Genomic DNA, 13,323 nt, shown 5'->3' with positions numbered 1-13,323 from the left:
TTATGTCCCTCAGCGACTGAACTAGGGTGCACGATTCTGTCTTTGTATAGGGTATCTTCCAGGAAAAACACCCAGACAGTTAGAGATGTATACATTGTGCCAAATACTGTTCTCAAAGATTTCTGCATATTGGCTCATTTTATCCTTATAGTGTCCTCAGAGATAGAGGCACTGCTGCTGTTCTTGTTTTAGAGAGGAGGTTAGGCTGCATGAACCCAGGGCCACTCATCCAAGAAGTGAGAGTGCTGTGGTTTGAATCTAAAGTCAAAGCAGATCCTTAGGTCCTATGCTGCTCTCTCCAGAGAATTTCACATCTATCCTGCCAGGAATCCTGGGTGCTTTGAGGTAAAGGGTTCCCTGTGTCCTCCATTCTTTACCTTAGGGATCTCCCTCTCTTCCTTCCTCACTTCCCTCCCTCCTCTTTCCCTCTCTCCTCTTCCCTCCTTCCGTCCCTCCCTCTCCCCCCCATCTCCCCTCTATTCTCCATCTCTGTCCCCATCTCTCTTCCTCTGTCTTCCCCTCAACACACACACACACACACACACACACACGCACACACACACACACCACTGTGCCACTTTGGATACAATGACATTAGGCTACCCGGGATACCCTTTCTTCTACACCTTACTCCTAAGCCTTTCCTACGCTGTTACTTCGCAGTAGCAAGGGCACCTATGGTATACCAGGATGTCTCAGTGTTGGGAGCCCCTGCATGATTCAGGGACCCAGCACTTGCCATTGACCAATGCGTGATGTAAATGTTCATATAGGGAAGAGCCCATCAGAAGTAGAAGTCAGAGAGGTAATTTTAGTGGCATAGACAGGGCTCAAAAGGCTCAATGATACTCTTTCTTTCTTTCTTTCTTTCTTTCTTTCTTTCTTTCTTTCTTTCTTTCTTTTTCTTTCTTTCTTTTTTTCAGTTTGAAAGCAGATACTTTATTAACTGACCAAATCATAAAAACACCATGGTAGATACCTTAGTTCATCCTTCTAATAAGCCTGTTGATCTGGTCTTCCCTATTTCCTGCATCTCCACCTTCCACAAAATGGGGGCTCTTTTTCGTCATTCCACCTCGAAGAGATGATAACTTGACTGGCCACAGGAAGTTATTTGCCTCTTGGAAGTATTTTCTAACAGTATAGATCTCATGAATCAGATCCTCCATGCAGATGATTCCATATTTACCAAGAGATTGAACAATCAATGAATTATCTGTCAAGGCAGTTTGCTTCTCATTGATTTTGTCATAGCCATGCCTGTATATTAGTTTGTTCACTGACTTCAGGTTTGGGTGCCCCCATGCATTGTATGGCTCCACAATTCTCAGCATGTTAATTGAAGCCTTGTTGAGCTTAATGAAGGTACCATTGAAGATTTGGTGAAGGCAAGGAAGCTGCAGCCCCTTGCGGACCTTTGGGCTCACACCATTTATCCCTCTGATCCGGATGACAAAGGCCAGTTTGGGCTCTGCAGGGACATGGAAGTTGCCAGCCTTTCTCGCCATCCCAGCCATTCAGATCTCAGTCCTGTACATCTGTCTGTACTCCTTATGATAGTGCCTGGCTTTTTCATAGATGAGCTTCCTCCTCGCCTCGCGAAGCGTCTTCTGGGCAAACTTCTTTCTCAGGCGCTTTATCTTCAGCTCTGCGAAATGTTTTCCATAAGGGTTTCTGGCACAGCAGGAGCCTTCCTTTTCTTCTCTTCTACACCCTCCAGGTTCCAGCTGGAAAAGAGGAAGCAATGATACAGTTTCAGACTTCACATTGCAACAAATTTTTTTTTAGAATCCACCTGTTATTGTTTACATGATATCATAAAGCACATGTACAGTTTCATAAAGAGGCTATTCAAGTATACCTACCTTTGACACATCCGTGTGGGGCTGGATTTTCTTCATTTGTTTCTTCTACAGAAACACATTTCACAAATTGAATAGTAGCATCCAATTGTTCATCAGGTCAGACATTAAGAGATAATACATAATTGTAAAGCAATGCTACTCTTTTTAATTCAGGTGGGGAATATAAGTATTTTCATAAAAATGTTAACATGCAGTATATTGCTAATGTTATTTTTAAATAAATTAATTAGTTTATCAGTTATAAATGAAAAGATAATAATATTGACAATTGAAATCCATATAAACAGAAGCATTGTGGAATCCTCAAAATTTTTTAAGGTTATGAATACCTTCAAGAACCGACATTTTGGAGAATACCTCGTAAAAATATCCCAGTGTTTTCTAGCTAGAGGGTTTTCATCTGGCAGAAATTCAGAAAGGTTTTCCAAGTTGGAAATGATGAAGGTTTCAGTATGTATCATTACATATAAATATTTTCCTCAAAATAAAATATCATAGGGCTTAAACATTCTAACATCACAAGTTATACTCATTCTTTAATACCTGATAGCAAGACAGAAAAGGTACTGATAGTTATATTGTTTAAATTTATTGGAAATAAATTGTATCATTAATTATCATGTATTATTAGTAGAGAAATGCTTGCAAATAATCCTTGAAACCTTCTTTCTTATCTTGTAGCTTAAAACAAATCACAAATATTCAAGTAAAGAATAAATAAATCTGTAATGGTTTCTGTGTATGTTATATGTGGTGGATTAATTAATGGTCACTTTGAGGGTTCACTGAACCAGCATGGCCCTGGGCATGGAGGGTCCTCCTGAGGGTTATCTCAAGGGCATGACAGAAGAACAGGAGGGAGGACTGCAGTTGCTGATTTCCCAGGAGGAGCTTTGCCGCGCCTGCTTTTCCTGATACAGATTTGGCTGTCCTCATCTCCCTGGTGCCCGGGGTGGCTGCGGTTCCACTCTCTCGGGCCGCTCTGCTCTTCCTTTGATTGTCAACCTCCTGCCTCCTGCCCAGATCCCTCCCTCGGCCTGCTGGCACAGGTCGTTCACCCCATCCCTGCCCAGGCTTTCTAGCTTCCCAGCTTCCCCTTGTTGCTGTGGGTGTAGGCTCTTGGCTGGATTCTTTGTTTCTCTAGCTGGAGGACAGATCTTTGCACTCTTCTGCATTTCACATTTTGGGTAAATATTATAAGATCAACTTACAAATTTATGTGTCGTGAATCAAATGTACACCCTTCCAAACCTTGAATATATGACTACAACCTTATGTATGCCACTAAACATAGGATCTAAATAAACATTTGGTACACTTTTTATTCTGGACAAAAATAAAATACCTTTTGCCTAAAATCACCCTTGCACATACTACCCAAAAAATGAAGCAATTTATTTCACGAGGGGCTCTGCACTAATGTAACAAGCTACCATAACAAGTGCCACAAATGGGGTAACAGAATCGTAGAAGCACGTTCTGTCGCAGCCCTGGAGGCTGATATTGTGAGGCCAGGATGTCAGCAGAGCTGTGCTTCCTCTAAAGGACTGAGGGGAGAAGCGTTCCTTGTCTCTTCTAGCGTCTGGCAGCTCTGGCACTCTGCTTCTGTCTTTGTGCAGCCTTCTCCGGATGTGTGTGTCCTCTTCTTTGGATGAAATCAGTGCCTAGATTTAGAGCTCCCACACTTAAATTCAGGATGGTTTCTTAAGATTCTTAACCAAATTAGATCTGCAAAGAACCTGATTTCCAACGAAGCTCACATTCTCAAGGGCTAGGTGAGTGGGAATTCTGGCATACACTAACTAATCGCCCCAGCTCCCAGCTAAGAATGACTGTGATGTGCAGAAGTAGTTTAGCTAGGTTGGACTTTGCTGCTGGAGGGCCCACCCTGCCTTGGTTAGCAGCTTGACCCTTCGCACTCTAAGGTCTCTACTTCTTCATTTATGAAGTTGGGTCCAGGATCAACATACGGCTGATCTTAGCACACAGCCTGCCTTTGGGAGAGCTCCCCCAGTAACTTTGAGTAGTTTCCCTGCTGCTGGGGTGAGAGGTAATAACCATAACGTGTGCTGCAAAGCTCCTGCTATTGGCAGTTATATATTGGTGATAATTGGAGTAAGCAGACCATTGTTGGTGATTTCAAAAACTATTAGTGTATGATATGAGTTATTGTACAGTGAGTATATGGGTGAGGGACAGGAAGAAGACAGCTTGGAGTGAGTGGCAGAGACTCAGTTAACAGAAGTGCTTTGTCTAAAGAGCCTCAGAATGCCTTGCAAAGAACACTGGAGGGCAGGCTCCCTGTAGTCAGTGCCCTGGTGTTTACAGGTCCATGTGCTGGGAGATTGCAATGGTATTCAAAGAACTTGGAGCACAATGCAGAGAGAAATTGAAAGCCTATGTCACTGTCCAGGCCACACCGCCTCCTGAAGCAGGAAGCCCAGTGTCCCGGTGTGAGAGCTCTCCCCTTGTCCTTAGAGCGCTGCCCTTGTTCCTCCAGTGCATTCTGCAGACCCCAGGACCCTCTCGCTGGAGATGAAGCCCACTCCCTGCTTCCTTCACCTCCAAATGGGTTGGCTTCTTTTCCCAGCTAGTCTCCCTACCCCTTCTTTTTGTCAACTCATTACTCTTCTGTCCTCTGAGGCTAATTCCTCCCTTAAGAACTTTTTTTTTTTTTATTTTGATCTAATAATGATAATTTGGCCTCTCACTATTCCTTTGCTCTTTCTCCTAGTCTGTCTGTGGAATCTTTCCAGGCAGTCTGTAAATGTCTGCGCTCTCTGTTCCTGAAATCACTGCCCTCTGCAACTACCACATCACCTCTTCATAGCTCTGCTACGAAGTTTTTTGAAGTTTGACCTGGCCCTGGCTTCTTGTCGAGACCAGCTGTTAAGTATTAGACAATTATTGGAAGTATAGTACGAACTTTTGGCCGTTAAATCCCTGATCTTTGCTTCTGACTCCAGGCCTGAGGTGGTCGTGGCAAAGGCAGGAACCATCTCCTGGAGCATTGATGCGCCTGGCAGGCCACAGCCCTGCGGGTTGTTCTGTGTGGGAAGGCATCTCGTTCAGAGCAGTCAGCGATGAGTGCCGCAAAGTGTTTTTTTAAAAAGTCAGGAATTTACATAGCTATTCAGTTGGAGGAATTATAAAGTCAGTTAATGCCCTGAGGATAGCATCAACAAAGATGCTTTTGTGTTTTAACCTCTGAATTTGTTCTTCAGAATTTTCTGAAAGGTAAGTGGGTAGGAAAATTTCCAGGAAGCCTCTCTAGTGTACTATGCATTGGCAAAACACTGCAGGTTGTCTCAAGTGAATATTAAAACTGGGCGGTCCCCAGGAGATAATTTCTTATAATCTACTTAGTTTGTTCTGGGAACAGAACACTAAATCAGCACCTTCCAAGGATACACAATGAGGAAGACAGACTGAGTACTTGGCCAGGATAGTTTATAATTGAATGAGATTTGGGTATGTGTTTCTGAAATTAAAAAAAAAAAAAAGAAAGAAAAAGAAAATCTAGGAGTTCAAACATTTTTATGCTAATTGAAGTCTTACGAAATCTACCCTGTGAGTCTCTTCTAATGGAAGAGACACATCGGGACATGCTGCTACTCAGCTGTTCGTGCGGCACCCGTGCATCCTGCAGCCCTCTGGGATCTGGGAGCCAGCCTGGGCTTTCCAGGACTGATACCAGGAGGAAACCCCTAGAGCTCTTCCAGGAAATTGAAAGATGACCGTGAAGACAAATTTAGGTTTGGTGAGCACGCTGTCAATCAGTTTTTTCAGACAAGGGTTTATATTCCCCATCTAATTTTCTAGACTGAAATTTCTGAAAAGGAACTAAGTTTTGTGAAAAATTATATCTAAAAATTGTAATATGAATGAGTCAAGCAATCAGCAATAATAGTAGACAACCTTAAATATTCTTATTGTAAGAGAGAGAAAGAACTACGGAATATTATTTTTGCCCTTGGGGAGGCTTACAGTTAAACTGAAGGTATATTGAAGTTCCTTTTATGTAAATTCTCACCTCTCTTCGTCCCATAGAAATAGCCAGTGTGGCATAGTTCAGTGTCAGAAAACTTAGCTTTAATGATATGAAGTTTAAAAAAAAAAAAAAAAATCCGTGTGGAGCCTGGGCGTGGTGGCGCATGCCTGTAATCCCAGCGCTTCAGAGGCTGAAAACAGGAGGATCACTGTGAATCCAATCTATGCAGTGAGACTTTATAGACCCTCTACTAAATACATTAAAAAAAATCCAGGTGTCTTGTGACTAACCACCAAAGATTCAGCTTTGTACCCGCTTTCTCATTTAAGAGACCATCAATTCATTTTCTTCCTGTGATGCAGTTGCCCCTTAAACAATATGGAAAATGCATAGAATATTCATTGGACAGACCTGCGGTGCTTTTTTATTTGAGTATCCTAGTATGGAGAATTTATGTCTGTTGGTTTGAAATCTGCAACTGAGCTACCTCTTGTAGAAGAATATTACAACAGAAAAAGAACTTTTAAATGGTTTAGTCTGCAGATAGCTCTAATTGCCTTTAATTAGAGGGAAAATCACCAACTCAAAAGAGTAAGATTTCAAATCAGTTGAAAATCAGAGTAATGAAAAGAGAAAACAACTAATCTCATAAATCTTAATTTTTAAACCACAGAATAATAGTTTCTTTTGGCAGTGAGGAACTGTTTTAGTTTCTCCTTACTTCTCAGATTAGAATTCTAGCATGATAGGAGGGTTGGTGTGGGAAAACTGGCAAGACTGTGAAGTGACAGGCTCCTGTGCCTCCTCAGAGTCTAGCTGAAGTACAACTGAGTTGTAGGTCAGCTAGAAAGGTTAAGGTGAGTCTAACATAAGGATCTGAGAAACAGACAACCTAGGTTGTAAACCTTGAGGCTGTGTTTTAGTAGAATAGGGAGAAGATAAATTTAGCATACTGTAGGCAAATTACTGGCAATCTTTTTAAAAACAAACTTTATCTTTAAGCATAACGAAATAAAATAGGCAGGCATTGCCATGTACACCTAGAGTTCTAGCTATTAGGAAGCTAAGGCAGGAGGATGTTCGAGCCTGGGAGTTTAAGGACAGACAGAGCAATATAGCAAATCCCTGCTGAAAAGAAAAGAAGACAAAGGAAGGAAGGAATCAATGCTGAACACATTTACTTTTATGACTTTTAAGTCAATTTTGGACCATCAGAAAAGAAGAAAACGTAAAGACCTATGGGTAGATTGTTTTGCTTGTGGAGTGATGAGAGACTTGTTTCATGTCGTAGGAGTATGACACATGATTTAGGGCAAGAGTGAGAGAGAAGTGTGGCGGGGAGCTGCTCTGGGGAGTGCATCTTTGCCTGTAAGCACGGCTTCAAGCTCACAGCATTTTTAAGAAATCGGCTCTGTTCTGTTCTTCTTGGAAAGTGGGATCTGTCAGGCCCAGGCTCCAGGGTGTCACAGAGCGTAATCAGCCACTCGAGCATGAAGCTGCTCATAACAGGAAAATTACTGATGTTTCTCATGATCGTGAAGCAACATGTGCTCAGCTAATTACAGCTGTCTGCGCCTGCTCTCACATCTTGAAACTCCATGACCCAGTTGTGGAAATCCTGTTTGTCTGCCTCCCACCCTCTTCTCCAAAGTATGAAAAATCGCAAACTACAAGGCCGGGCTTGTTGAATGAATGGGATTTTTTTTTTTTTTTTTTTTTGAGAACGTCAAAGCACGAGAGTAATGGAGGCCACTGGCTTGTGGGTAGATTTGTGAGCGAGATTTGTGATCTACATTTGCAGATAAGGTGTTCCTGGGAGGTGTGGATGCCGTCTAGGGGACATCAGCCCCAAAGAGGTCCCCTGGTGTTTTGCATGTTGCTGGATCAGGGAATGTAGACGAGACCGACCTCCGGTCTTCATGTCAGACACTATTTCACACAGGCAGTGGACCTGCACCGTCTGTGTGGCCTGTGCTTTATTAGACAAGTCTTTCTGCATCCCATTTCCCTAATTCTATGACCTACGCATATTTCTGTTTTATGTCTTTTTTTCCCCCTTGACACAAGTGGTTGGTTGTCTTACCTCCGTAGTAAATAGACGTTTCATTGTTAATGTCTTTTTATTTATTCACTTAGAGAATTCCATAGCCAGTAACTTACCTTCTTTGCATTAAGCTGACTCTATAGACTTCCTTTCACCTCCTCCAGGCCTCTCCAACAACTGATTTGCTAAGAGAGGGAGAGCATCATTTTTCCTAGATCATAAAGAAGGGTTCTTTAGGGTGACTGTTTAAATCTATTAGTTACTAGCAAGATATTTTATTAGTATTGTGGCCAGAAAGAAAAAAACATAAAGGATGCTCGGAAATAGCTTGATCCCCTGGAGAGAAAGAAAAGCTTCCTGAGCTTGGGTACTTTCTACCTACTTAGATGTGTTGGCTTGATGCACCCAATCTAATTAATAATGACATAGTAGTTAACATATTGCCATCAGCAGGTGGTTATTGGTGCAGGGGTGAAATTGGCATTGCTGAAACAAATTGTGGTACCTTAGAGAAATGTGCAGGATGATTCCTCCGAAGAATCTTAGCAATGTCTGCAATGTGGTTGCTTTTTGGCACTTAAAGCCATGTGTAAGGTTGGAAAGATGGAGAGTAGACAAACAAAACGCCAATGTTTCAACCTTTTCCAAAAGCTTTTCCAATTAGATTAAATAGTTGAATGGTAGCAGCAGAAAAATGCCAGAAAAGACTCAGGTGTCCTTCAGTCTCCAAGCTCTCCTTCTTTCCTCCCTTTTGGGTTTGTCAAGAGACTCTCATTCAGTGTGTGGCACTGCGTGACAGATGGCTGGTCAACTGTAGTCTATTGCTGTGTCTGTGTTTTAGCGGGATCATTGTGACAATGAAGGGGTTAAAACTGTCACCACCTATCAGAGTTTGGATAATTAGTGTAATACAAACTGGGGAAACTTGTCACTGGTGGCTGCAAACAAATGAGTTGTATGTGGCCACTGCTTTGTAAGAAATCCTTTCTAATCTCTTCCCAGTTCATGTACAGCTATGCTGATAATGATTAAAGATAACTGTGAATTATTTTTATTTTATTTTGGATGATATATTTTGAATTTGCACTTGCAGATGCAGGTTGAAGAAATAAAGACCCTCGGGGCAGGTCTTTAAGCTGCTCTTTCCGCGCACTACGGTTGCTAATATGCAATATTGAATAGTATCATTTAAGAATGCAAGCTATTGCAAAGTATACTTTATTCATTTAACCTTTTCTTACGAGGAACATAAGGAAAATGTAAATTTAATTCATTTATTTATTTATTATTTATTCATTTATTTTGTGACTAGCTCAGCCTACCCTGGGGGCGGGGCTAGTGTAGCATGTGGTGCCAGGACCCAAAGACAGTCCCTACCTTTGCCTGAGCTTACCTAAGCAGGCACTTTAGACCACTGGGCTGCTTGCTGGCCCAGAAAACGTAAATTTAAAAAAAAAAAAAAACATAAACTTGAAAAGAATAAAATACATTCTTCTTCACTTTATTGGCTTGAAGGAGGACACTGATATATGAAAAGCAAAGATCCTTAAAGGTATTGTCTTCAAAAGTTCACCTGGTGAGCAGGAAGGGACAAGATGACTGGAAAACAGGAGCAGGCAGCTACGGTGGACTAGGGGAAGCAGGGGAAAAGGCAACCTTCAATAACCCAGATATGTTCAAATCCACAGGTCCCCATGGCCGGCATCCTAGAGTACTTAATGAATTGGCCGAAGTCATCACAGAACCGCTAGATATCATTTTTGAGAACTCGTTGGAGGACTGATGAGGTGCCTGAAGACTGGAAAAGGGCATTTGTAGAGCCTTCTTTCAAAAAGGGAGATGCATGGTGACCTTGGAAATACTCATCAGCTTAACTTTTTGCTTGGAAAAGTTCTGGAATGATCAACTTAGTAAACTGGGTAATGACTTACAAGAGCTAGAAATAAGGCAGCGCAGTGTCACATGGGAAGAAGCACTGAGTTCTTTTGTAAAAGGGTATGCTTCATGAGATAGTCTCTCGGGATTCTCCCCCTCATTTTGTGAAAGTATTTCTTGGTGAAAATAGATGAGGTAGCTAGAGCATTTGGATAATAACTAATTTTAAGTATATTCCAAGAAAGGAGATGTCTGACGTCAATTAGAAATTATATCATTTCCAAATTAGCTTTCATCTTGCAAATGGTAGCTTTAATTTTGTTTTAACATACATATTATTTTACTTCATATAGAACTCTGATTTCATTAAGTTCATTAATTTCATACAATTATATCTAGCATGGTGAGGGAATTTATATTTAGGGTGCTTTTCATAGTGATCTTATATAGTGGCATAGCCATAAAGCTGAGAGGTTAAGGAACATCACCAAGGGAAGAACAGTTCTTCTCACCTCTTTTTAAAGACTTGATCTGGCTGAGGTCTGCTGTGAGGACTAATGACACTGAGCAAATGCCAGCTGGTTTACTGCATAGTGAAAGCTCCTCCCTGGTGAGCCCTGCCCCACTCCTGGCCAGTGCCTTACCCCACCTCCTATCCCCATGGGCTTCCTACTGCAGGCCGGGGATGGCAAGAGAAAGCCTATCCACCCATAGCTAACTGGGAAGAACGAATGGGGGCGGAGATTAAGATGAAGCTGGAGTTTTTCTAATTCTTACTTCCTTTGGGTATTAGTAGTTTTCTTTTCTGCTTAGAAAATTTACCCATGTTGGTGGGACCAAAGCTTAGCTGAAAAGAGGTCATGGGAGGAAGACACAGATAATGCAACACATTTATGGGGGTGGCAACCTCTGAGAGCCTAGAGCAGGCCTGTGATCTGGAGTCCTCACAGCTTAGAAGGATACCAGCTATATAAATTCATATCAGCATTGTCATCAGAAGGATAGGAAACTCTCAAAAAGAAAAGAGATTCATATTCATCTGTCCTCCTAGTATCTAGGACTCCCTAGGAAGGAATTAGGTTGCTGAAGAAAGTCTTAACACAATAATGTTTTTAAAACCTGAGACTAGGATTAATTTAGGCACCAAATAAAATCTGTCTCTTAAACCCCAATATAAGGAAATTAAATTCTGAAAGTATTAAACCATCATAGCTTACAGTTTTATAAGGATTATATTCCAAGCAACCCTCATGACTTTTTAAAAAGTAAAATGGTCTCTAAAACTTTTAAGCTAGATTGTTTAAGAGGTGAGGGAGTCGTTGTAGATTCCTGATGCAGCTTACTGTGATAATAAATGGCTTCCTGTTTGAGACCTCATTTCCAGGTACAGCCCCTGTGGCAGATTTATTTCGCAGATGTACATCTGCATGAATTTGTTGAACTATGGCTAGGAAAGATCCCATCTCTGAAAAATTTATTATTTTCTCTCTGGGCATTATGATGCAATCCACTGTAACCAAAAAGCAGCCATAAGGGTCATTTCAAGTTTTGTTTTCCATTTGAGTAATATGTAACTTCAATTATATTGTCAAATTTAAATCTTTTCTCTGTGTCTGAAATCGGGATTTTAAATTAACAAGCCTACCTAAGTTAAGGGTCACAATTTTGAACAGCAGAATAGCTAGTGGACTTGATAGCCTCCTTAGTTAAAGCTAGAGGAAGACAACCTTAAGCAAAGAAACATTGAAGGATGCCTGTTAATCTTTTGCATTAAATTAAGATGAAGTAAGATATAACATATAAAAGAAAGAAATTCTTACCATAGATTTCAGAGATAAGTTTTAATTACTCTTCAGAATAGTGTTTCAGTGTTTTTTCTTTATCTTTTGTGGTTTTTTTTTTTTTATTTTTTAATTTTTTTTTGGTACCAGGAATCAAATCATTTTATCTAAATGCTAGTGAGATCTTCAGTATTAGAAGAAAGTAGCAATTGACTAAGGAACAAAAATGTCATCTAAAGTATTGTGGATCATCTTGATTTATATTGCCTAAAACATCAAGTGATTAATTATGAACTTTTTAAAAAAATTATGAACATTTACTTTGTAATATTGAGGAGTTTAGAGGATTATAACAAAATTACCACATTTTAAAATTGTAATGGAGTGGGAAGAAATTTCTTCACATACAATGATTCTCAAAGGGCCGACCAAATAGTTCAGTGGATTAAAGCACCTGTAAGCAGGCCCAGGGGCCGGGGGTTTGATCCCCGGGCCTGCTGTGTGGTCCCTGCCCCCGGAGCGCGCTGAGAGAGGGATTGAGGCTGGGTGTGGCGGTGCGTGCCTGTAATCCCAGCTCTAGGGAGGCTGTAAACAGGAGAGTCATTATGAGTCCGATCTAGTAGTGAGACCCTGAACACCCTGTAGACCCTTCCCTAAAATACACACACAGAAAAATCTCAACTTTATAATAATTTTAAGGGCTCTTTTCTTACCAGTGGGGAGATAGGGGGAAGAAATAAGTGCACACTAACAAAGGCTAGTAGTTTGTAAGTCCAGAAACTCGGACAGCTTCTTAGTGCAGAGACATTTCCGGCTTTTGGGGCTTATGGAATAAATAGCAGTAATAAGCTTTGCAGTCTTTTCTTTGGCACCATGAAGATCTTAGTTCAACTTCTAGAGTTACCCTGATCGTATCCTCCTGTGGTGAATCTGTTAAAAGCATGAGCTGTACTCTAACTTGGGGAATACTCTCAAGCAATATGCACCCGCTTAAAGCTTCTTTTACCTCGTCCATGAAAAGGGAAAAATAAATGCTTCCTGTGTTCCTTAAGAAGCTTCAGACTTTAATCTTTTCTACCCGTTGACAGTTTTTGGCCCAGACCTGGCATGTGGTAGGTGCTCACGGCCTCTCTTCCTTCCTTTTCTGCCATTTTGTTTTCTTCTTCATGTCCTCTTACATGGAAGAGACTACCTGAACACTGACTAGAAAACACATAAACTGACATCCCTTGCCAACGTCTTAGACTCACTGAATAAGGCCTCTTTGCTTTTTGTAGGAAGAATTTTTTTAAAGTCTATGGTGTCTGCTTTTGGATGAAGAGCAGTAAATATATAGCCCTGAATGAAAAGAATCTGATTTTAAAACACAGTGATCAAATTCATACGGGCAAGGGCTTTTCAGTTCTGGGAAAATAGAACTGTGGACACGGATGAAGCTATTTCATTTTCATTCCTGTTTTTATAGCAGCGTCAAGTTTATAAATTCAGGGTGCGAATGCATGGCTGGCTGGTGTGCGTTTTCCTGGTACCAAGACTGTGATCTGCAGACAGCAGACAGATCTCACGATGGCCGCGCACCCGCGAACTCTTCCACGGGAAGAGACACCAGCCGCGCCGGCGACGGGGAGGCATCCGCTGCAGAATTGAGATCAGGGTGTCGGGATTATTCCCTGTCCAGACCTGGAGTGGTGTCAACAGATCCTTTGTATGGGGGCTTGAAGGAGAACAAAAAGAGAAGTTGAAGAAAAAAGTGCTGGATGAAAAGTC

At 41.3% G+C, this 13,323-nt stretch overlaps 1 protein-coding gene across 2 annotated transcripts in view; it reads left to right on the top strand.

The window, feature by feature from the left end:
* Samd5 (sterile alpha motif domain containing 5) overlaps positions 1-13,098 on the top strand; it is a 47,193-nt gene extending 34,095 nt beyond the window's left edge. The window contains exons 2-3 of one of the 2 annotated variants that reach the window (XR_002818981.1): positions 9,589-9,819; positions 13,022-13,098. Coding sequence is in view for 1 of the 2 variants with exons in the window: in XM_004645483.2 (XP_004645540.1) it covers positions 9,589-9,651 (63 nt within the window). In the remaining variant the exon portion in view is untranslated. Of the gene's footprint in view, positions 1-9,588; positions 11,638-13,021 lie in introns of those variants that run through there. The other variant, XM_004645483.2, reaches the window with a different exon arrangement.
* Positions 13,099-13,323: the final 225 nt, after the last annotated feature.

Source organism: Octodon degus, unplaced genomic scaffold (assembly GCF_000260255.1).
Source record: "Octodon degus isolate 3935 unplaced genomic scaffold, OctDeg1.0 scaffold00229, whole genome shotgun sequence".
NCBI classification, from domain to species: Eukaryota; Metazoa; Chordata; class Mammalia; order Rodentia; family Octodontidae; genus Octodon; species Octodon degus.
Note: the sequence above shows the minus strand (reverse complement) of the source record. Positions and strands in the feature narration are given on the sequence as shown.